Source organism: Ipomoea nil, unplaced genomic scaffold, assembly GCF_001879475.1.
Source record: "Ipomoea nil cultivar Tokyo-kokei standard unplaced genomic scaffold, Asagao_1.1 scaffold2701, whole genome shotgun sequence".
Classification (NCBI taxonomy): domain Eukaryota; kingdom Viridiplantae; phylum Streptophyta; class Magnoliopsida; order Solanales; family Convolvulaceae; genus Ipomoea; species Ipomoea nil.
In genome coordinates, this window is record NW_017619129.1 from 426,810 (window position 1) to 453,331 (window position 26,522).

A 26,522-nucleotide genomic window follows, 5' to 3' on the forward strand; every position below is an offset into this window, starting at 1 on the left:
AAAACGACATCGTGTTGGCATCCGTATGCACCATGCATGGTGCAAACGGATGCACAACATATGCATGGTGCAAACGGATGCATAGCATTAGTATTGCTAATTACTCATTCCTTCTTGTGCCAAGTCATGGGCCATGGGCCCTAATACACCATCCATCATTCTTGTTGATTCAAAAACTAGGGCATTGAATTTCAAACCCAACTGACGGGACGTCAGTAGGAAGTCACAATTGAAAGGGAGCTTTTCAGATTGGACATCATCACTCTCAACTCATCGGAAAATTTTGTGCACTATGTAGCTAAATAAATATGTCAGACTCTGTAGTGTGTAATTCTGCATCGTTATCACATGTATCGTTCATTGATTGTGGTTAATATGAGTTGGGCAATATGTTTCATTTTTTAAATGGATTATTTCACTCAAAACGATAGTTTTGAACGAAATAATCTTAAATTGTTCAAACTCTAAATGTTTTTTAAGTTAGTATTTTAATATTAAATAGTTTATAATTATCAAGTTTTAAAAAACTAAAAAAATGTTTAAATTTTTTTTAAAAAAAAAAAAAAAGAAAAAATACAATAAAAAATACACGGGCGTATAATTGCCGCCTAGGCGCCCCCAAGCGCCTAGCAATTTTTTCAACCATGCTCATATATCATACTATTCCATATATCATACTATTCCTATAAATAATGAGAGAATATATTACTCCGAATGTATTCTAAAGATGAAGTTGAGAAGGAAAAACATCAACTAACAAATTAAAAGCAATAGTTGATACAGAGGATCAAACAACAAATAAAGATCTAGTCACCACCATCAACAAATATTGTTAAAATGATGAATTATAGTCCAAAAGATCATCGTGAGAGGATCGGATCAGAGCTATTCTATCACAAATGCATATCCAAACAATGATTTCTCCCTTGTTCTGAACAGTAGAATAAGTGCTAGAATGTTTTTCACACATTCACATTCAGAGACTCCAAAGCTAATAAGAACACTCCATGGCTTAAAGAGCAGTAGAAGGAACGTTTGACGCAAACCGGGTAAGATATGCTTCTGCAAGCATTTGGCCAAGTTGAACCTGGGCTTCTGTGGTCAAATGGAGATTATCTTCCTTGAGCTCCAATCCCCAGGCATCAATGCACACGACATTTGGAAGGTCAATTTCCTTTTGCGCTTTTCTTACTTCCTCAATGTATTTTTTATCCCCTGATGCAATAGCAACCTTAATGGTATTCACCAAATAACACAATATCATTAGTGTTGGTATTTTCAGGCCAACTAGGAGAGATGAGAGAGAGAGAGAGAGAAAAAGAAAAAAAGAAAAACAATTCTGACCAAAAAAAAATAACGAGGACCCAGTGCACGCGCCCAGCTGGCCTGTGCACTGCACGGGCAGATTGCGTGTCATTTTCTTCACAAAAAAAAACTTTTGTTCCACCTCCCATCAATTCATAAAGGGCAAGAGGTAAAACTTGTGTCCTAGGTTAGTTTTCTGATTCATAACATGATAGCTTATGTCTCATTTGTACAAGAAAACTCCAATTAACTACAATGATGAATGGGACATCACAGAGCCTTAGACAAGAGTTTGCATATCAGAACAAGTAATAGCAGTTAAGAGCTTGAGGTCGAACGGTACCATGCCATTAATGCATGAATGAATTTATCATTTCCTTTCTTAACTCCTTTGGAATATCCTCACGCTTTTAAATTATTAATTCTCTAATTCACAAAGGCAGGAAACGATAAAATTTGATAAGTGACTTTATTTTGATGTACAGTAAGTTACAAAGTGAAAGAATCATACCAAGCATGAGAATTTTCATTGTTTTGAATCTTTGACTATAACTAGGAATATTACCTTAAAATATGAGTTAAAACCAGCTGGGTAGTCCAAATATAGTGGCACCGCCACATTTAGTCCTAAACTTTCAATTTAACCACCCGTAGTCCTTGGACTTTCAAATTTAACCACCCATGGTCCTTCAACTTTCAAAATTTTAACCAGCCCTGGTACTAACTATGCCCTTACATAAACTAAGGGAAGAACCACGACTGATTAAATTTAAAAGTTGAAGGACCATAGGTGATTAAATTGAAAGTTTAGGACTAAACGTGGGGATGCTACTATACTCGGAGGACCCCAGCTGGTATTAACTCAAAATATAAATAGACAAATAGTACAAAGTAATGCCCAGTAAAATTGATGAAAATGGCATTTACATTGACACTATAATAGGTGAACTGACCTGAATAATTGGCAGAGTTGGCAAATCCAAATCGTTGCGGATGTTGTGTATTAGTGTTTCCATATTAGCTCTGTAACTCTCGGCATCATGTTTTGATGATGTATCACTCTCACCCTGGTACCACAGCAATGCCTTGATCTCGCAACCGCCATCACGAATGGCAGATTTCGCTCTCTTCACCATGTTCTCATACAAATGTTCCCCGCGTGCCCACTCCTTTATCGCAGTTCCACCTACCGCACAGGGAACAAGGCCAAAAACACCCACACTGTCCTTTACCGCATTTGAAAACGACATTCCTGGTCCAACACCACAGGTCTTCTTGGCATCAATGTCATGATGCAGTGGTTCACAAGCCACCTCCCAGCAGAGCTGTGCACTAAGACGGAAGATTTTGGATGAGTCGGGGCTACATTCAGGAGGAACTACGCCATCCCATTTCTTGTTCTTGTCTACTCCACCACGACCAGCCATGTTGCTTTGGCCCGATAGAATGAATATATTCTTAGGCGGCTTGACTTCATGATTCTGGGTTGAATTCGGGAGTTCCATATGAAAAATATGGTAAATAAGGGATGCTCCCAGATTGTCTCAGGCCAGATCTGATGATAAGTAAGAAATAAATAGCTTGGAACCATTAAAACCAATTAGTGACCTGCTATTAATAGACTGGCAGATATAATAAAAAAAAATTGTGCCAATTAATCAACAGACTGGCAGCAAGGTTCTAAAAAGAAAAACAAACATAAACAGAACAGGTGTGAGGCACAAAGAACAAGATCTCAGTAAACAAAATGTCGAAAACCATAAAAGAACTGCTAAGTTAAAAACTTCAATGCTTCAAAATACTGGTAATAACTAAATTATTATCTCTTCCCTGTTAAGATTCAATTTAAGGTTTGAAAAAGAAACCTGAAATTCAAAATAAACCTAAAATGCAAATTAAAAGAACAATAAAATTCAATAGAACTGAAATTCATGCATATAATTTCACAATTTGAAACATGAAATTCGTTATCGTGCGTTAAAAGCATCATTGGAATTCAAGAATTCACAAGATCATTCGAGTGAGCCCCATAACGCAATACCAAAATTGAAAACCTGTGAGTAGAATGCTGAAAATAAGAATTTAAGAGAAGAAACCAGTTTCCAGTTGATACCTGGATCAAGTAGGGCAATCGAATCGCAAAAAATTGACAGAGAAATACTTTGAACTCACAATGGTACACTGACTTTGGGAAAATGAGTTACTCACTGAGTCCGACAGCAGTTATGCCCCTCATAATGAGTCGGACAGCAATAATGACTAATGAGTTACTCAGAGTTTGTACGTTGTATATGTTTCTTCATTAGAAAATATTAAGGGGTCGTTTACCAACTTGGAAAAATAGAGAATTTTCCAAAAAATTGGAGAATTGAAGAAGTGGAAAAATGGAAATTGGAAAACTTGTTTACTAAATTTATTCTTCCAAATCCAATCTCATCTCCATTCTTCCACTTCTAATACAAATTTGGAGAAAGCAAAATAACCATTCTCCAAATGGAGGAATGGAACGCACGGGTGAACAGTGGCATTTGTGCGCGAGGTCCTGTGATCGATTCCTGCCTGCGCCTATTTTATTCTTCACAGTTCACAGCTTCTTTCTTTCTTCTGTTTCCCCCCTTTCTTTCTTCCCTTCGTTTTTTCCCCTCTGTTTTTTTTTTTTCTTTCGAATTCTTTCTTCTTTTTTAATTATTATTATTATTATTATTATTATTATTATTATTATTATTTCTTTCTTACATTCGTTTTTCCCCTCCTTTCTTTTTTTTTTTCAAATTCTTTTATTATTATTATTATTATTATTATTATTATTATTATTATTATTCCCCCTTTTTTTCTTCCCTTCGTTTTTCCCCTCTTTTTTTTTTCTTTCGAATTCTTTCTTCTTTTTTAATTATTATTATTATTATTATTATTATTATTATTATTAGTATTATTATTATTATTATTCCCCTTTCTTTCTTCCCTTCGTTTTTCCCCACTTTTTTTTCGAATTCTTTCTTATTATTATTATTATTATTATTATTATTATTATTATTATTATTATTACTTTTTCTATAATTTTTATTGCAATAATTTCTTCACTTTTGTATTTTTAGCTGTAATTATAAAATTTGAATATAGATTTCTTATATATTTACAAATAATAATATTTATTTTTATAAAAAATATATGCTTATTACTTAAAAAAAAAATCACTTTTGTATTTGTATACATGTTATTATTGGGTATGTTGCTTTGTAATCGGTTGTAAATTATTTAGTGTAAGGTTTTTATTGGTGTATTATTATTATTATTATTATTATTATTATTATTAGAAAAATGAAAAAATGGAGAAATAGCGAATGAAAATTAAAAAAACTGGAGAAATGGAGAAATGGAGAAGGAAAACTGGAGAAATGGAGAAATGGAGAAGGAAAACTGGAGAAATAGAAAAATGGAAAACTGGAAATGGAAAAACAGAAGAATGAAGTAAACGACCCCTAAGTACTCTCTCGACTTTTACTTTCATACATAAAATATTAATGTTGACAAATAGTTTACACCACATTGTGTAGTCCATAACAAAAAGTACATTTTTAATATATTAAATGTATATTATCTATGTACTGAATGTACATTATATAATATAATGTATACTCAGTACACAAATAATCTATATCCCCTAAATACAATGTACATTTTTAATATACTAAAAGCACATTATTTTTATATTGAATGTAAGCCTACACAGCTGGTGTGGACCATGGTCCACACAATAATGATTGCTTGTATTGAGACTCACATAAAAAAATAGTTTATCAAAACTCATCACATCATAAAGTACGATTTGGGAGTACATGTAATAGAACCTTTTTTCGGGTGTTGTTTGGTCCATAACTCTTTGTTTAAACTAATCTCAGTTGGGCCTCTCTCCTCCTAATTCTCTCTCTCTCTCTCTCTCTCTCTCTCTCTCTATATATATATATATATATATATATATATATATATATATATATATATATATATATATATATATATATATATATATATATATATATATATATATAGGCTTCGAATCCGGTGCACCCACTCTAATAGATGAGACCATGAGGCCTCCTAATATCCATTGATTCAATTTCCATCAATGGTTGAGATTATAATAAATTAGGATAGTAATTAAGGACATTTACCAATGTAAAGGTTATATTAGTAATTGTAATTCTAATTTATTTATGGACATAATATTATTGGAATGTGAAGCATTATTTTAGGGATTTGTGGATGGAAATTAATAGTTTCAATTATTACAAAGCTTGAAGAAGTGAACGTGGCGTGGACAATGCTAAAGGAAAAAATGAAGCGGTGGGAGGGCAGGAACAACACCGGAGCACATTTCTCAAATGGCTAGTAGCAGTACCGGTAAGTGCATTCACATGTCAACGTCTGTGCATATACTGAAGAATGGGTTTTTTTCCCCCGGTGGGGGTGTGGTTGTTGGACGAAGTAGTAGTCCATTGACGTGCGTAGCGTGTTCGTGTTCAGGTGGGTGCGTACAGGGTTATTTGTTTGACCGATAGGATGGCGGGATGATGCGTAGACAGCAAATAGTATGTGCGTAGACATTCCATCCATTTGTTAATTTGTAATGGATGGATGAGATTGAATGAGGAATATAATGTAAATAAGGACATATTTTAAATAGGTGGGTTTAAAAGTAATTGTATTAATGTGCTAATTTTGGTTAGAAGTAGATTGGAATCTTTGACATAATGAAAGACCACAAAATTAATGGAAAGTAGTAGTAATCCATTGTTGTTAGTAGGTGTAACAGTCAAACCGTGAACAAAGTGTTGAAGCGCACAAACAGTCCAGAGGTTTAAGATGGCGAGAACTAACACGGGTAGGTGATGCTGTTTGTGCATTGTGGACCTACGCGTGTGCGTACGAAACATTTAACGCATTTGTTATTGTGTTTTGTTGATGTGTTTTGAACAATTAATATGTAACGGCAACACGAAGCAATTGGGGGGTTTTTGTTTCTGATTTTTATTAAAAAGAATAATGCAAAAGCAATTGGGTAATGGGTAGACTATTGGTGTGTGCGTGCGTTTAAATTGGCATGTGCATGTTGTAGATTAAGGGGGTTTGAAATTTGTTTGTTTTTCATTTTGTATCCAAAATAATTATTATAAAGGGATGTGCGTGTAATGATATTGTTAGTTCATTTTGAATGAATTAGACGGTATAGGTATTATTTGGTTGGTCTGCTATGAAACGTATTTTTTATAGACACTAGTGTGTGCGTGTATGTTGGTAGGTTTGTGCACCGTACCCGATTATGTGTGAAGGTGTGTGCGTGTATGTGCATATGCTTGGAGAAGCATGTGCGTCTGCAGATATGAACATTAACATGGAATAGAATAACACAAGCAAATTGTTAAAAAATGAATACGACGAGAGGGGAAATTGCATTACACAGAGTTGAATTTAAAAAAAAAAAACGGTTCAAATTAACTAAAATAAACGAAATACATCAAAAGTCATCGTAATAAGAATGAAGATACAAACATAAAGTATTTTAAGCAGCATATAAGGTGTCAACGAGCATGCCCCCGGAACCCACAACACAACTGATATTCGATACACGGTGTGTGTTAGCCAGAAATAGTAGAATTTCGTACGAAAAGCGCACGCGTAGTGCAAGCATGGCCCGTGCATCACCCCTCCGAAGCCCGCAGTCCCATGAAGCGAACGGCTGTCTGACATACGACTCCATGTGACACATAGCAAACACGCCGTGGTCAGCAAAAATCTCATCAGCCGTCTACAATGTTAGAATCCAACTATTGCTTAACAAAGACGAGTAGTAAAAGGGAGAATTTAATATATGGACATATGAATTAGTATGCACCACCAAACAGTAACAAACGCACATGAAAAAACTACCCTCCAAAATCCCCAACCAAACAGTATGTAGTTACACAGTAAAATGCACATGCCATAAATCAACCACGCACAGAGTATGCTGAAACGCGACTATACACCTCGGGAACTAGGAAATAAAAAGTAGCTACACCCGCCTCGCCTACTCAAACTGTCACAGTCCGGCCACCGTCAAAAAGCACACAAGCAACGACACCCCCCCCCCCCCCACCCCCCAAAAAAAAAAAAAAAAAAAAAGGAAACCCCAAAAAATAACAATAAAAATGAAACACCCGAGCAAAAAAAAAACCCTACCCTACAATCGAACACATACCATAAAGCTGTAAGTAAACCTGTAATGCCACGTCCAGATTAACGCAACATGCACCTAGTGAGTCACCCCTACGCACAGACCAAGTAACCAAACATTCTAAGCCCCCACAATAGACTTTTATAAATAAAAATGACAATACATACCACTTAAACATATCTTTTTTTTTGTGCAAACCAACCTTACAAATTGAATTTAACTTCACATTGTAAATACAACTACACGAAGAGATTTAATGCAACACATATGAATTAAACTTATTTTTTACAGAGTAATTCAACCTTACAACTTTAATTTAACTTCACCTATGCAATGTAAATAAAACCCACCACGGTGATGTGTGAAGTAAAAAAACAGAAAACAAAACACACATGATGCACAATCCCAAACCCCAAACCAAAACACCATAGAATATCAACCCCATGAGCAACTACCAAAGCAAATGTGTATAAAAATAAAAATGTAATGCCCAAACCATATTAACCCCACCACGCACATGGTAGTGCACCACTACGCACAGACCAGGCACTCAAATTAAAAACCCTGTAATGTAAAGTCCAGATTAACGCAACATGCACATAGTGAGTCACCACTACGCACAAAAAAAAAAAACCCCAAACTGCAAATCCTCCAAACCCTAACCCAGAAATCAAACAAACACCCGCAGTCATACTCGCACACCCCCCCCCCCCCCCCAAACCCTACGTACAGCGACGAACACAACCAACCTGTGATAACCCCCAAGAAAAAACACAAAATCATCAACTTCAAACGCACAAGTAATCGAAAACCCTAAATCCCAACCCAATCCCCTTCTCTTCAGTAACAAACCAACCAAAATCAGGAAAAAACCCCCACAAAACAAACCAAAAAAGGGAGAAAAATAGAACCCGTATCTGACGAAGATGATATCCCCCTAATCTGCTTGGACTGCATCCTGCTAGACCCAACCATGGAGACTTTGACGCCGGGTAATCGCTGCGAGGCTTCGAACAGAGGAAGAAGAATCGACAAGGGAGATGAGATGCGCGGGAATACAGACTCCACCGAGAGCAGAGCGTAGAAAACGAAAAGGGAAGACTAATAAATCACTACCCACACGGCGGAAATAAAGCAATTAGATAATAAAAGCATAAGCCAAATGACAAAAACACCCCAGCTTTCCTTGAGAAATACGCACACATGGGGAATAAACACAACACCATCCGAACCATTGATCAAAATAAATCAACGACTAGGGAGTGTGTTCACGAACTCATCCAACTAGGGGGGTTGCACCGGATTCAAAATCTATATATATATATATATATATATATATATATATATATATATATATATATATATATATGGTAGTGTTCCAGTGAGAACATGTGCTTAGGTGAGAACGTGAAAACACATCATGTGCATCTATCTAATATTTTTTAATGGTCCAGATTAGATTAAGGGTGTGCGAACGCGCATTAAATGTGTGCAAATACACTAAATCGCGTTTGCACACATTTAATGCTCGTTCGCACACACTTAATCTAATCTAGACCATTAAAAAATATTAGATGGATGCACATGATATGTCCTCACGTTCTTACCTAAGCACATGTTCTCATATGATCCTAAATCTATCTATCTATCTATCTATCTATCTATCTATCTATCTATATATATATGTTCGAAATTTTTTAGTTTTTTTTTTTAAGAAGAAATTTTTTAGTTTTTAAGTATTGATTAACAATGATGTCTAAATCTAATTCCAAACCTTCGTATTTTCTTTCAAGTATGATCTATTGAATCAGTGAGTTAAACTTATGCAAACTAAAATGTATTATTATGACTCATTTTAAGTTATTTAACGAGTTAATTTTAGCGGATGTCCCTTGTCTTTTGTGTCAATTTCAAATTCTAAATTTAGTCACAAATTATTATTTTTGTCATTTTACATTCCGGACTATCATATTTTGGACACTTATGATTCTTCTGGTGACTTTTTCGACAAATCCCTTTTTTAAGCAAGGACATATTTGTCTTCTTTTTTTTTTTTTTTTTTTTTCTGATTTTCTACGCAGTTCTTGTGCCAATTTTTGTATGCGGTGAAACCTTACATTCTTTCATTTCAAAGCTTTGTCAGAGAGCATTCTCTGGATTGTCTTCATTTTTTGGGGAAGAACAAAGTTTGGGATGGAGTTATTAGATGAAATAATTCTCCTGCAAATTACAAAATAATGTCAGAAATTAAAGGAAAAGAAAAAATAAAAGAAAGAAACGCTGTGCGCGTTTCGCGCACAGCGTGGCCATAAGCCGGGCGCGTGCACTGCACGCGCCCGGTGGCGCGTCAGGCGCGCCTGACTTACATATTTTTTTTTTAATTCAGTTTTGTTTTATTTTATTTTTTTTCCTCTTCTCCCACCTTCTCTTTCCTAATCACTCTTACATTATCCCCACATTCTTCCCAACTAATGTAGATGCTCTAATCCAAAAGCTGGACAGCTGTGTTTCCTGGCATGGACTAATTCAATGATGACGACCACCCACTGGCACGGACTAATCATACTTATGTTTCCATTTTTAAAGTACTTTTAAAATTTATTTTAGTTCTGTCTAAGAACATTTGTATCAGTTGGGGAGATTTGAGGAAGAATGTAAGAGTGATTAGAAAATAGAATGTGAGAAGGGGAGGAAAAAAAAAAAAGAAAAAAAAACCCAAAACTGATTTGAAAAAAAAAAAAAAAAAAAGTGAAGGCCTTGGTCGCGCGCCGGCGTGGCAGTTGCTGTGCGCGAAACGCGCACAACAACTGCTGTCTTCACATTTATTTCTCTTCCTTGGGAAGAGAAATAACTCAACATTTGAAGAAAAAAAACACTCTCTCTCTTCACCTCACTCCTCCAACATGACATTTGCACCTCAAAAGTTGTGAAATAAGTCCTCATTCTTCTCTATAGTGGATGCTCTAAAAACCTTATTGCACCTTCAGGAACACCTGAAGTCGAGTTTGAGCTCCTCTCCATGAAAAAACCAAGTTGTTTAGGCTGCGGCAACTGCACATCCTCATTCCCCATCATCAAATTAAAACAATTGTTGCCAATTGGAAAAGAAAAAAATCGGCACAAGAACTGCACATAAAATTATAAAATTATAAAATTAAAAAGATGAAAATGCCCTTGCCTAAAATAGAGACTTACCGAAAAAGTCACCGGAAGGACCACAAGTGTCCAAAATATGATAGTTTATAATGTAAAATGACAAAATGATAATCTAGGACTAAATTTAGAATTGTCACCAAAGACAAGAGGACCTCCACTGAAATTAACTCTTATTTAACTTATTATTCTTCCAAAAGGTTGAACCCCTTTAAAATCAATATTTAAACTCCAATTAATGAATTCAAATAAAACGTATGGTTAATAAATACATCCAAAGTAAAAATAAATAAATAAATAATTAGTTAAGTTGGGTTTTTTTTTTGAAGACAAATTAAGTTGGGGTTTTGTTAAATAGTTTTGCAGTTTATTATCGAATTTGATACATATTATAATACTAGTTTTTTACGCGCATTGCGCGATTGAGATAATGTCCAATGTTTTTTTTTTTAAAAAAAAAAATAAGTACTTTAAAGTATATCAAGGCAAGATTATATTAGAATTGTTCATGCATAGATAATTGAATGTTAAATTTGCGTATTTAAAAAGGCAATTCTAAGTTTACAAATGCAAGATAATATAGTCAAGATTGATTATAATTGTTAATAAAATAATTGTATAGGTATGGTTGAAACCAAATACGGGACATAAGGGAGAGCAAATAAAAATTTGGGCATAAAATATTAAATATATACTAGGGAGACGTGTCAAATAGCCCCATCTACACCTCCGTAGTGCTCAATTCACCCCTTCATCTAAAATAAAGTCTAATTAGACACATTAACTTTATAAAATTGTTGAAATAGCATTTTTTCAGGTTTTTCTCCGATTGTGATGACTTGGGAGCCAGTCAAGATGATGTGGCATGGTAAATTAATTTAATATGTTGTAATTTCATAATACGTGGATATCCCAAAATCTACTGAAGCTAAATCTTCAATATTTTCCCAAATACAAATCAAAATCCACCTAATCTCAAATCCCTAACTAGTTGGCGGAGTCGTGGAGCTTCGCTAATGGGAACGACGCCGGTGACGGCATTCATCGAGTCTTAGAATGGGATACGGGAAGGCGGGCGATTATTTCCAGGTGGTGGAGGTAGAAGATGAGGACGACGTTTTAGCCACTGACGCCGACGGAGGAGGTGAAGACTCAACTGTACTCGACTGAAACGGTTACGACGTTGGCTTTGGCCATCACGGAGTGGAGAAACCTGTCGTAGGAAGCGGAGGAGGCGAACACGAGGGTGAAGGCGCCGCCGTGGATGTAGACTATAACGGGGAATTTCTGAGCACCGTCGGTGACATTGGGAAGGTAAATTCGGACCCAGACATTATTCTCTGTTATAATGACGACATCTTTGGATTGAACGCCGGTTTCTGGGTTGTCGGTCGGAGGGACAGAAACATAGTTGTGAAACCTCTCGATGTGGCCGTCCTCGTAGACGCGAAATCTGGGGAAGAAATTATGAGCTACTTTAGTTGAGGCTGGAGGTGAAGCCATGATAAGATTTTTAGGCTGAGGGCTGATTGAAGATGGCAAGCTGTGTTTAAGCTTGATTGAAGAGTACATAGTAGTTGGATTTATGATTGAAGATAGGGATAATGAAACTGTGATTTCATTGCTTAGATCAGATAAGTAGACAGTAGATATAATCTACTTTTTTTTTGAACTAAAATCATAGCAAACAGATATTCTTATGTTGATTTGCGCCCTCAATTTCCTTTCTCGCAACCTCCCCCTCCCTTAGGACGTTTTTGATGTTGTTTCCTCCATCTTCCGCGCGGGTGAGGATGACGCCATGAAGTTGAGAATCTTCGGCAAGATCGGATCCGTTGATTTCCCGACCGAATAAAGGTCTAGATCTTAGATGACGATCAGAGACTTGTTCGTCGTTTGTAATAGCAGGTGGATTGTTCAATTTATTTCCATGTCATTATATTTATTTTCCACGTCAATCAGGTTCATTGGCAACCGGATGGTAACCTGCTAAAAAGCTTAATTGAACAATTTTAGAAAGTTAATGTGCCTAATTAGACTTTATTTTAGATGAAGGGGTGAATTGAGCACTACGGAGAATTAGATGGGTCTATTTGACACTTTTCCCTATATACTAATATTGAAGAGCTAACTGCTGATTGCCAAACAAAGACATTGTGAAATAGTTTCCCACTTCAATTTGTTGTGTGATTTGAATACTCTTTTTGTCAATAAATTCCCCAAGTAGTTAATATTATTGGCTTAATTCTATTTTTTTATTTTTCTATTTTTTAAAAACAATTATTAATATATATATATATATATATATATATATATATATATATATATATATCCTTAGGTCATTTTACATGTTAATCTAAACAGCTAATTTTTTCAAATATATTTTTACTAACCGTTGATATAATTCGCTGGTCAAATTCGCTAATATAATCTGTTAACGTTAATCGCTAACTGCTGATTGTCAAACATGGACGTTGCGAGGTAGTTCTCACTTCAATTTGTTGTGTGATTTGAATACTCTCTTTGTCAACAATTCACTCAAGTAGTTAATATGATTATCTTTATTAATTATATTTTTTTTTAATTTTTTCATGATATTAATAAAATACTTGGTAAATAAATATATAGCATTATTTTGTATTATAACTTTGATATTTAATTAAAAAATAATGCACAAAAAAAGATAATATAAAATGTAGTGAATATAATCAATTGATGAATTTGAATGTAAAGAATTTTTACATTGGAGAAATATAAAGACAATATAACTAATAAAATTATTTCTCTTAATTAATTTATTGATAATGAATAATTTTTTTAATAAAGACATTGTAGGGACAATGTAGCGAATATAATCAATTGATGAATTTGAATGTAAATAATTTTTATTTTGGAGAAAAAATAAATACAATATAACTAATGAAATTATTTCACTTATTTAATTTATTGATAATGAATAATTTTTTTTTTTGAATAAAAACATTGTAGACACATAATTCTAAATTAAAGAAATGCATATGTATTATTTTTTGTTGTAGCTACTAAATTATTATTTAATTTAATAAGAGTAAAATAGAGTACTAATTATGCCAACTTTGATTGAGATGAGGTTCAAACCTAAGATCTTTCTTATTGAAATCAATGAGTAAGTTAACGGTGAACTAACAGAAATTAATGAAAAAAGATAATATTTAACGGAAAAGTTAACGGATAATCATATTCATTAAGGATAAATTAGGAAATCTTAAGGAAAAATTAAAATCTGATCAATCCGAGTCATTCATTTGATTAAAAAATTTGACCGTCATTTTTCTACCCATTATAGGCCTAACTCTCTTGGACTTTTATTAGTATAGTAGATTTGCTTGTGTACTTTTGTTATCTTATTATTGGGTTCAAATACTTTAGTATAAATATTACCCATTTCACTACATTTAAATAATCAAATTAAAGATTTGGAAGAAAAAAATTAAAAAAAATGAAAAATCATTATCCATGCATTAAATATGAAACTTTGATATATATATATATATATATATATATATATATACACGGTCTAACTCTCATGAGAACAATGCATTAGGTGTAAACTATGGTCTAATATGAACCATTAAAATCAAGAGATGCTACACGTCCATCTGCTAAAATTAAGTATATTATTACCAGTGAATATATGGCTAAGGGCAAATTAGTCCATCTAGAAGCATCCAATCACTACCAAACCGACAAACATTCCTTTCACATTATGCTTTCCAAACATGTTTCTTCTCTAACAATATAGATGCAAACAAATAACTATTTTTAATCACTAATATTAACACACATGTCCAAAAGTCCAAAAACAAAACTTCACGACTAACAAACCTTAACGACAGAATAATTTACCACAACTAACACCAGAATGCAGCACAACTACAATAGCGATGCACTAACACTGTAACACTGATGCACAAATACTACATATACAAACTGCAGCCACCACCTCAACGAACAACCACTCACATACCATCTCGCAACAAAGTAAATAAGTAATACACCCCTTATTCCATAGAAATGCACACTTTTACTAGCAATACACAACTTTACTTTAGAAGTGCATAAAGGTGTACAACATTTTGTAAGTACACACATTAAAACCCTAAACCCGTAAACCCTAACCCCTAAATCCCACAAAATTGACCGTGCACTGGACAGTCAATGCACATACCAACGTCCCTAAGCACACCAATGCACATCCCCACATTTTATGATGCACCACCCTTACAAATATCCCCCAGTGACGCCCTCTAATCAATGAACAACCCACAATCCTATGTTGCACCACATCTAACACCCTAATGCATAGCTCAACGGTCTACCATGCATCCCCTCCTAAAATTGCAAAAAAAAAAAAAAAAAAAAAAAAAAAAAAAAAAAACAAAACAAAACAAAATAAAACAAAACAAAAACAAAAAACAGAAAACAAAGAGAACAAACATGAACACTACCGCGGGTGAGACTCAATCCTTGGTCTCTTGTGACAAATTTCACCTTTGTGACCAATTGAGCTACCCATGCAGGCAAAGTTGTGGCTTTATTATAGTAAATTATAGCAGATTATGGAGTGTTTGAAAAATGGTTTATTAAGCAAAGTTTAGCTTGATTGAATAGTCAAACAACTAATTTGAGTGTTTGGTAAACAACTTTTGCTTTAACTTTTGATGCCAATAAAGTAAAAATGAAAAAACTACTTTGAGTAACTTATTAATATCAACTTATTGCATTTTCATTTTTTTTGAAAGCAGCCGAAAAAGATATATTAAGAAAGCAAATTGTTCAAAAAGGCCGAAGGTACATCGAACCACTTAGAATGGGACGACCACACCCCATCAGCTTTGGCAAGCAAATGAGCTGCGTGATTTCTATCTCTACGAATGAAGCAGACCTCACAACTACAAATAGATCTAATAAGAAATTTATAGGCCTGGCAATTGCACCAACATAGTAGCGGTCTAAGGATTTAATTGTAAGCTTAGAACAAAAAGTTAAATAATTCGATTCAAGACGGACATTGGAGACACCCTACGGACAGTTCCTGCTATCATGATGTGTGTACAGTTTGCATGTCTGGCATAACCTTTTTTATTTTTTACTCACATCCATAGCTATCTCCTTGCTTGATTTTATCCGTCTACCAATGCTCTTATTGTTGGCCTGCCTTGGAGGAAAAACACTAACTTCAGAAGGTGCAGATGACCCACAAAACGATTCAAGTACTGCTGCCTTGTCATTTCTAGAAACAGTGTTACCTTGATAAGAATGAAGCAACAACTTGTGGTCTTTAATTACACGTACAAACTCTGCTAAAGTATCCATATCATATTCAGTAACACTATCACAACAATGAAAATCTGACCATAAGCCCTTCAACAACAATTTCTTTTCTTCCATACCTTCATATTGATCAACAACAAAATAATCAACATAAAAAAAAAAAAAAAAAAAAACGTGTCTAAGATGCATCAATCCTCCATCTCCAAGCTATATATCTCAAAGAAATGGAATCCAAATTATCTTTGAAAACTAAAATAATATGTCTACACAACCACCAAACTTTCAAACATTTTGCATTGTCAAATAACACTCCTCAACCACATTATAAACCTAAGAACACAATTATCTCTGTAAGTGTACATAGTTTTGTACACATTAAACCTATGATTGGCTAATTTATTTTTATATATAAGTCATAGTCTTAGGTTTAAACAAAAAAAAAACTCTTGGACCATGGTTATTTATCATAAAAGATTTTTTTTGTGGTTCACAATCAATGAAGAGGAAGTCAGCTATGAATGGTTCAAGCATGGGAATCTAAATTAAATGAGTGGCTAAAAATGAATCAAGCAAAGAATGAAGCTATTCACGTGGATGTTTGATCAAGGGATTAACACTATAAAAGGAAAGGTTACTCATTGTGGAAAGTTGTTTTTTTGAGAGTTATTATTCTGACAAGTGATTACTACTTACGTATTAAGAAGCTATTATATTATTACTCTGCTGAGCTACTGACTGAGCCTGACTCAGGTGAAGTACTGTTCAAGATTATCAAGGGATGCACGTCACGGTCCAGGTTGGATGTTAGGAAGGTTGTTTGTAGTATGGTAGTTAAGACTGTAAGGGTTTAATGTACCGTTCTATTGTAAAACTCCTTGGTGAACATCAATAGTGGATTGGGCTGACGTGGGATGCCCCGCAGACGTAGGAGAAGCGCTCCGAACTGCGTAACAAATCGTTGTGTACTTGATTTACTTACTGCTTTTATTTTCTGTTATTTACTATCATTAAATAACAAAAATTAATCGATCAAAATCTAATATAAGTTTAAAAATCAAGTAGAAGTTCAGGTTCAGCTAGTTTAAGGTTCACGGCATAATTTCAATTGGCATCAGAGCTTGGAGACTTAAGTTACTAGTCTTTCGATCTGGCTTTTACGTGTTCCTTTTACGTTCAGCGGTTCATTCTGTTCTTTTTGCTATTACTTTGTTCAATCTCATTTGTTGCTAAGTGTTTCAGAATGGAAAGGTTCAGGCCCCTTCCCCAGCTTACAGGTGATAACTATGCATACTGGAAGGCTCGAACGAGAACTCATCTTAAAGCTCAAGGAGATCAAGTTTGGCGGGCAGTTCTGACTGGTTGGACTCCACCTACAAAACCTGGTGAAAATGACGGTGATCCACCAGTAATCAAACTTGAAACCGAGCGAACTCAAGCTGAAATTACCACTGCTGGATATAACGATAAGGCTCTTGACACAATCTATTCCTTAATGCATGAAAATCAATTTTCGTTGGTTACAGGTATTGATTGTGCAAAAACTGCTTGGGAAATCCTCGAAACCACATATGAAGGTACGAGTTCAGTCAAACAGTCAAAACTCCAGCTGGTAAAAACTGAGTTTGAAGAACTACGTACGAATGAGGATGAAGACATTGCAAGTTTTCATGGACGCTTACAAGAATTAGCAAATCGAGCAACTATTCTTGGAAAACCCTTCTCCCAACAGAAACTTGTCAAAAAGGTCTTACGATCCTTGCCTCCGAGGTTTAGGATGAAGGTAACTGCCATTCAAGAGCATGACGGCTGGGAGGACAAATCTGTAGCTCAATTAACGGGCAACCTTCGAACCTACGAAATGGAAATCCTTACTGATCACACTAAAAAGCAAAAGACGGTTGCGTTTGTAGCTGAAGAACAGGACGACACTGCATCAAATGATGATTCAGTAGCATTTTTAACTAAACAATTTTCTAATTTTTTGAAATAGGTATCTCAGAAGAATACACAAAACAACAAACATAAAAAGGGGACAAGCACCAACGTGCCAAAAACTGGCACAAAAAGTGGCGTGTCAAATTCAAAAAATACTATCACGACCAGCTCGCCCCAAAGAAAAGTCAAACAACAAAGGAATAAGGTGTTATGAATGTGAGGGCTTCGGTCATGTTCAAGCTGAATGTCCAACGTATCTTCGACGAAAGAAGTCCATGACAGCCACAACTTGGAGTGATGATGAACCTGAATCAGAAAATGCTGAATCTGACGCAGAAGAAATGTTTGGCAATTTTGTAGCCTTTGCAGCCAAGAGTATGATATGCTCTGAACCTGTAGATGCATCTGATACAGAAGGTGGTGATTACAACTCGGCAGAAGATCTTGACATACCAGATATATCTTATGAAGTAGAGTTTAATAAACTGTATCCAAAATGAGAAGCATTACTTAAAACATATCGTGTAGTGTCTAGTGAAGTTAGAGTTTTGCAAAATGCTGTAAATGTGTTCAAAGGTCAAGTTGCAGATAGGGATGCCTTAATTAAAAACTACACTGACCGAGAAGAAAAACTGCAACAGGAAATCAAGAGACTGACGCTGGAACTAAACACATATATAAAGAGAATCCAAATGATGGATACCACATCAACTCTTGACGAAATCCTTGATTCAGGGCGGCAATCCTCTGCAAGATTTGGTATTGGATTCACTGGAGAAACCAGCAAAGACAAAACTACATTTGTCAAGGCATCACATTCAGAAATTGCTCCTGAGTCAAGCAAAGCTAAAGACTATCGTGAATCAGTTCCTATTTCAGGCTCAGCAAAACAACCACGAGGTACAATACGTCAAAAGTTTCAATATAAGGTTTATAACCATGTGTGTCACTATTGCAGGTTACGTGGACACATCAGACCTGAGTGCTATTATTTCTACAAAGACCAAAGGGTGGAAAAACACAGTCATAGGTTTATCACTCCATTTGTCAAACAGATATGGGTAAAAAAATCTGATTATATTAGCTTTGTATCCTTTCATACTAAAAGTGCAGGTAGGGATGACAAATGGTACTTCGATAGTGGCTGCTCACGCCACATGACTGGGAACGCAAAATATCTATGCAACATTCACGCAAGCAACGGTGAAGTAACCTTTGGAGATGGTGTCAAAGGGCAAATAACCGGCGTAGGTACTCTAAATGTTGCAGGTCTGCCGAAGTTGAAAAAGGTGCTACTAGTAAACGGACTCCATGCCAACCTCATAAGCATTAGCCAACTCTGCGACCAAAACTGGAATGTTAGCTTCACCAAAGACAACTGCAGTGTTATAGATAATGAAAAGCAATGTGTTATGGAAGGTAAGCGATCAACAAACAGCTGCTATATTCTAACAAATGATATCCTCTGTTGCAGGTCCAACATAAATGAGTCTGAGTTGTGGCATAAAAAATTAAGGCGTCAGCAATCCAGCTAATTAAATTCCTTTTGCCCGTGTTAATAAAATTTCAGGTACACTAATTCACAAATAAATATTACTTAGTGTTACTAATTTTTTTTTCTTTCTCTCGTGTGCAGATTAAGTCTTAAGGCTAAGAAGTCATAAAAGCTATCTTGAATCCACGTTTTAAAAGTCAAGTGTTCAGGTCTTATTAGTTTCTAATCTATCCAACTTCTCTTTATCTTGAATTCCCTAAAGATGATGTTTGTTTTGATATTATTGTGCGAATATCTTTTTGAACATGAATTATCCATTCTAGTTTATATATATACGTGTATCACTGGATTCATTAAATCATTAGGTACTTTTAATCTTTCAGATTATTTCTCTTTACGTGTTTGTTTTTTTTAAGTGTTCATTTAATTTGCTTGGGTTATTCTTTATGTTTTGTTATTGGTTGTTTCTGTGTGTTCACTAAATGCCATATCTACGTTGTGTTGGTGTTTTTGATAATTCTTTGATTATGCCTTTTTGTTGGTGTTTCCTGTGTTAAAATATGTTTGCTTGAATGATAAATTTGGTGCAATTTTGATTAATGTGTTTATTTCTCTGTGTTATTTGTTTGGTCCGGTCATAGTCTGTGTTTTTGTTTGATTGTGTGCCTTCATGATATCTGTTGTGATTCTGTGCCTGAATCATCTTCTTGTCTTGTTTGACCAAAATTGAAAATTTCTTGAATTTTTGTGCTTCTTTGTTATTTGCTAAGTCGTTTTCAAGATTGTATGTACCTTGCTCTGTGTTTCTCTTTTCTATTTTCACTTGTGCAGGTTCATGTGGCAAAAGATTTCGTAAAAAGCAAAAAGGAACTATTATGGAGCTGTTCTCTCTATTTCATCGTCAAGCAAAAGTTATCTGGTATTAGTTATTGGATTCTCTTTATATGGTTTCTCTTATTGGCTTTAGTGGATATTATTGGATATTGGATTATCTTTTTGGCTGAAAATCTTCATATTATTAGGTTATCCAAGTTACCATATTATTTGGGATATCATATCCTTTGGATTATCATGTTATTCAGACTCTCGTGTTATTGGTGGTGTGATAGCTTTTTATAAAGAATCTCTGAATGATTTTTTCTACTATTGCGAACATGGAATGAATATGACAACACTACCTTCTTGGTGTATGGTAATTACTATTGATAAATATGGATGAATGTTGGATAAGTTTCTTGCTATTTTACGGGAAAGAAGGTCGGGCACCCCGTCAACTCACTAGTCTAATATAATCCACTGATTTGATGTTCACCGATCCTTTTTGTCACTTATTTGGCAAAAAAGGGGGAGTAATGGAAAGGAGGAGTTTTTGAAGAAAGGGGGAGTTTTATGAGAAATGGGAGTTTTATTTTGGCTAAATATTTTGGAATATGAAATAAGGGAAGATACAAGAAAGGGGGAGTAGTAGGAAAGCATGATGACTGCGACATATGGAATTTTTTTTTAGTATGGCTTGTCTACTACTCTATTATGTTACACTTCTTTTGGTAATCTCTGACTTAAATATATCTCTTCAGTTTATGGCTATTATTATCCGTTACTGGTTTTTATTATCTAAACAGTAAATCTATTGTTATTGGATGATCAGCTTTTATTTAGCTAATCTTTCTATTGGTGATCAACTATTCTATCCGAATATTGAAGTTTTTCGGGGTTCATATACAGCACACGTATTCTCTGAAAATTAATACTATGAGTTCATGGAACATGGTCTACAAGAGTTTTTTGGCAATATTTTTTTTCTTACCTTAGGTTATTGTATGGCACATATACTAAGGGCTTTTTAATAAAATTATTGTATCTTTCTTGTTTGCCCAAAGTATAAGATGTTAGAGTTTTTTCCAAATAAATAGCCAAAGGGGGAGATTATAAGTGTACATAGTTTTGTACACATTAAACCTATGATTGGCTAATTTATTTTTATATATAAGTCATAGTCTTAGGTTTAAACAAAAAAAACTCTTGGACCATGGTTATTTATCATAAGAGATTTTTTTTGTGGTTCACAATCAATGAAGAGGAAGTCAGCTATGAATGGTTCAAGCATGGGAATCTAAATTAAATGAGTGGCTGAAAATGAATCAAGCAAAGAATGAAGCTATTCACGTGGATGTTTGATCAAGGGATTAACACTATAAAAGGAAAGGTTACTCATTGTGGAAAGTTGCCTTTTTGAGAGTTATTATTCTGACAAGTGATTACTACTTACGTATTAAGAAGCTATTATATTATTACTCTGCTGAGCTACTGACTGAGCCTGACTCAGGTGAAGTACTGTTCAAGATTATCAAGGGATGCACGTCACGGTCCAGGTTGGATGTTAGGAAGGTTGTTTGTAGTATGGTAGTTAAGACTCTAAGGGTTTAATGTACCGTTCTATTGTAAAACTCCTTGGTGAACATCAATAGTGGATTGGGCTGACGTGGGATGCCCCGCAGACGTAGGAGAAGCGCTTCGAACTGCGTAACAAATCGTTGTGTACTTGATTTACTTACTGCTTTTATTTTCTGTTATTTACTATCATTAAATAACAAAAATTAATCGATCAAAATCTAATATAAGTTTAAAAATCAAGTAGAAGTTTAGGTTCAGCTAGTTTAAGGTTCACGGCATAATTTCAATCTCTATCTCAAATATCATAATACATCATTCCATCATCATCTCGAACAGTTAAAACTTGGCAAGTAAAGCAAGCTGCACAAATCTCATCTTGAACCTCACAAAAAATATTAAGAATATCAACACATGAAGCATGTTTCTCCAACAACAATGGTGTCTTCAATGATGGATGCTGGAAATTTACCTTCACAACCACTGTTAAGTTTAGCATTACCATGACATTGTGAACTAATAGCTTTATTGAAATGCATAAAAAAAAAATTAGACCAAACTTGATTGAGGAATTGTAAAATTACCAAATACACTATTTTCACATTCTGACTAAGATGTAGTTATAACTAATCCATTCACAAAAACATCCCTAAAATAGGCAGGGATCCAAAAACTACGTATCTCAAACATATGAACAAACCAATTATTGTTAACCAGTCTAAATTCCTCCATAACCGCATTCTATTGACACTCAAATTCAACATGCTCTGAAAAATAGCTCCACGCAACAGAGTTAAACTTCTTCTTAAACACATCGTTTTACTCAGAGGAGACCCAACCTTATCACCAACTTTGCACATGATATGCCACATGCAAAAGTGATGTCGTGCTTTGTTAAAAACATTAGAAATCGCAATCTTCATTGTTGGATCTTGATCAGTAACAATAATTGTTGGTTCCTCACCCATAGCCTTCTTGAAGTTTTCAAACAACCAAACATATGACTCTACATCTTTCCTCAACAATAAGCCAGCAGCAAACGCCACACACCTCTTGTGGTTGTCTACCCTACTAAATGGTGTAAAAACTAGATTATACCTACAAAACACCATGCAAAGACTTCACATATAATAAAAGTTAATGAACATAAAAGTTAATAAAAGTACACATAATTAAACATAAACACGTTAATCTTAAAACCGGACCATTTACCACAAGCTCTTTTGCATCCTATTGCAAGTAATTATGCAAATATCATGAACTGAATGTGCAAATATGGACAATTTAAAAATTTTAAAAATTAGGTAGTAAATCCTAAACAATTATGTGTTAACCCTTCTCCAAAAAATCTACTACAAACTTAGACGTATAAACATGCATATAATAACGGCTAAATGTGCAAACATAGACAAATAAAAGGTGTAACGCCCTACTTTTTCTAAATCTTAATTACAGTTCTAAACCACAATTAACATAAACTAAGTAGCGGATAAAAGACTTAATAAAAAAACTAGTGGAAATGTCACCGCCACAACCACCACTCCGTGGTGATTGCACAGGCTAAGGGTAGAACTAAAAACAAAGATTAAATAACTAATATCCATAAAATTAACCGAAAGTCATAAGGGGGAAAAAAGACACCCCGAAGTCTACATCATCCAAAATCATCAACAACATAAGTCTATAATCTGACCAATAAGATCATAATAAAAGTAATAAGAGTTAGACTTCTATAACTACTAGACTAGTCTAACTCAATCACTTCTCAACGATGGGTCCACCTAAAAAGGGTTTTTCAAACAACACATAGACAAATAGGAAAACACCCGTTAGCATGAAGCTAAGTATAACCACACTCAACCCTGTAAAGTACTATAGAATATACTTTGGAAAATATTTGATAACATTCATAATCAACAATCTCATCTCATAGGCAACTATAGTTGTAACACCCCCTAATTTCCATGCTAAATTAAGCCTTAGACATGCAGATAACTAGTCATAACATCATACACAGCGGAAGACTAAACAGGGAATATATGAATAGGAAATAAAGGGTGCTATGCCACGCCCACCCAAAGGTGAACGCACAGGCGAAACATCTGCATAAATCCACAATCTAAATTCATTCAGAAACAGGAGTACTAATGTCTAACATTGGCACACAGGCCACAACGTCTCAAAATAAAGGGATCTAAACTAACAGGTTCTAGACCACGCTCTCGTCTACTCAGCACCTGAAAGAAACACATAAAATAAGGGACGACGCCCGGTCAGCGAATGATGCTGGTAACCCACCAATACATGTGAAATATCATATGTAGATAGTTTATATATATATATATATATATATATATATATATATATATATATATATATATATATATATATATATATATATATATATATATACAAAATCATTTGCGAAACGGGATATAGATTATATAAGTTCAAATCCAAGAGTAGAAGTCAACACAAGACTCTTGCACTCACAATAAAGATAAGGGAACACATCCCAAGACACCAAGAAGCAATAACAACTCATAAGAACGGCTCAAGGCATAATCTACCATCACACAGTAGATTAACACCCGACATCCATAACACAAGAGAATAAAGACACAACCATCGGCAACACCTTGCCTTTGCGACTACACACGTCACAAATAGAGAAATACACAACAACGGCTACACGAGCCTTCGTGACATCACCCATCACGAATTGATATGCCTTCCTTATGCCGGGTTCCAACCTTATGGCTACCCCCAACCTTATGTCTAGTTCCAACCATTACCTCCAGGACCCCTGTACATCCAAGTCCAACCTTTTCCCTCCTGGGATCGTCGTCCCCCACCAACAACCATCAACAAGACCACCGATTCATAGTACACGAGGTACCGATCACCCATACGGCAACACATGCCACCCAAGAAATACGTGAACCTTACACAAAGGCCACAAACTCCTTAATCGCGTCATGGCCACCACGAGGACCACTGTCGTACCTTGGTGACTAATGTCCCATACCATTAATCGTGCAATCCAGGTACAGCCACACACACCACACCCCAACAGGAATCAATCAACGGATCACAATGAAGATATGAAACCATACTCAATCAAGGAATGGATCACAGTCCAACAACAACGATGATTAACACAAGTCATCATCAACAATAGGAAAGGACAAACAACACACACGCTAGCATTTAAACATCGAACTAGCCTGCTTATCAAACGGGTAAACCAAACATAGTTCCGAAGAACACACAAGACTCATCATGGTTCAACGAATCACAATGTTAAACACTTAGCATTATTCAAGACACCAAATCCTACATGGATTCCTACCATATAGTTCTAGACATACGAAACATCAAGAAGACTCTCAAATAGTTCAACAAAAGAATATCGGGAAGTCAAAAGACCAAATACCGAGTCAAAAGAATCACGGGGAACAAATCCCCAACAACACCATATATGTACCCCGCGGGTGGACCCACGGGTAGACCCCCACCAGTGGTTCCGCCCGCGGGTACCACACCCACCGGTCATGTACCCCGCGGGTGGGGCGGCGGGTGGAGCTCTGCCCGCGAGTACACTACCCTGTACCAAAACATCCCTTCGAGGATTTTCAACACCAAGCTCAAATTCAAGTCCAAAACATGCCAAATCTCACCAAATACAACAAAATGACTTGAATCAAAGGAATAGCCAAGCAATGGCATACAAGAACCCTAAACACAAGCTCTACATATGCATTTTCACAAGACAATGCATAAACACTCACATTTCATAGCAAAATCACATGTAGAATCCAAGAAATCATCATATAGGTAAATAAAATAGATTTTGTAGAGCATGGGTTACCTCTTGTAGACAAAAACCTTCACTTAACACTTCACCAAGCTCCTAATAGGATTCACCTTCCACACCCACTTCAAGAACACACCAAAAGATCATAAAGATTCTACTTTTAGAAAAAGATAGCTTAGAAAACACTAAAAACACAAAAGGAGCTTAGATCTTACCCTCCTAGATGCTTAATAGTAGGAAAGGTGGAATCTTGAGGACAAACTTGAAAGATCTTGATAGCCCTAGATTTAGCTTGGAGAGAAAGCTAACTAGCTTTTTAGAGAGAAGGAAGAGCTTATGATTTTGGAGAGTGTTTGTGAGAAATGAAATGTGTCTCTTAGGTTAGCTAGAAAGACTATTGCAAGGGAAATGTCTTATTTACCCTTACTAAGATGAAATGTGTAAGGGAGGGAACAAGGGAACTATTCATAAAGCTTTAGGTACAACTCTTGACTTTGGGTTGACTAGTCAATTACTAGTCCCCGACTATTGAATTTTCAGAAATTTAAGGAATTAAATTATCAATTGGATTAAGATTAATTACTTAATTAATCCCTTAATTGAATTTCGGATTACGGGGTGTCACAATAGTTACATCACAGACTTTCTATATGCTTGCAACCTATAATATCAACAGGCATGCTTCAATACAAATGACTTAACAACATAAAGATTCTAACACATAAATTTCACAACGAACTCATCGCAACGAACTCATGCTTACAAGCAATTTCATATTATTAAACAATACGAAAACTATCGTCATGCTTTCAAGTTCTCATCATGCAAACTGGATATACAAGACTTCAAAATGTAACCAAGCAATCATGCTCGATATACAAAATTGATTCATCATTCTCATT

At 35.1% G+C, this 26,522-nt stretch overlaps 1 protein-coding gene across 1 annotated transcript; it reads right to left on the bottom strand.

Moving 5' to 3' along the window:
- Window positions 1-789: 789 nt before the first annotated feature.
- Window positions 790-3,510, bottom strand: LOC109155314 (probable carbohydrate esterase At4g34215). Its single transcript, XM_019302998.1, has 3 exons — window positions 3,419-3,510; window positions 2,259-2,860; window positions 790-1,231 (listed from the first exon to the last, which is right to left on the bottom strand). The coding sequence occupies exons 2-3, from the start codon at window positions 2,808-2,810 to the stop codon at window positions 1,013-1,015; spliced, it is 771 nt and encodes a 256-aa protein (XP_019158543.1). The 5' UTR covers window positions 2,811-2,860; window positions 3,419-3,510; the 3' UTR covers window positions 790-1,012.
- Window positions 3,511-26,522: the final 23,012 nt, after the last annotated feature.

Bases quoted from the DNA above. Each gene is read 5' to 3' on its own strand.
- LOC109155314 (XM_019302998.1), bottom strand. From the start codon at position 2,810: ATGGAACTCCCGAATTCAACCCAGAATCATGAAGTCAAGCCGCCTAAG. The intron at 1,232-2,258 runs GTCAGTTCACCT...AATACCATTAAG, and splicing joins CAACTCTGCCAATTATTCAG to GTTGCTATTGCATCAGGGGA.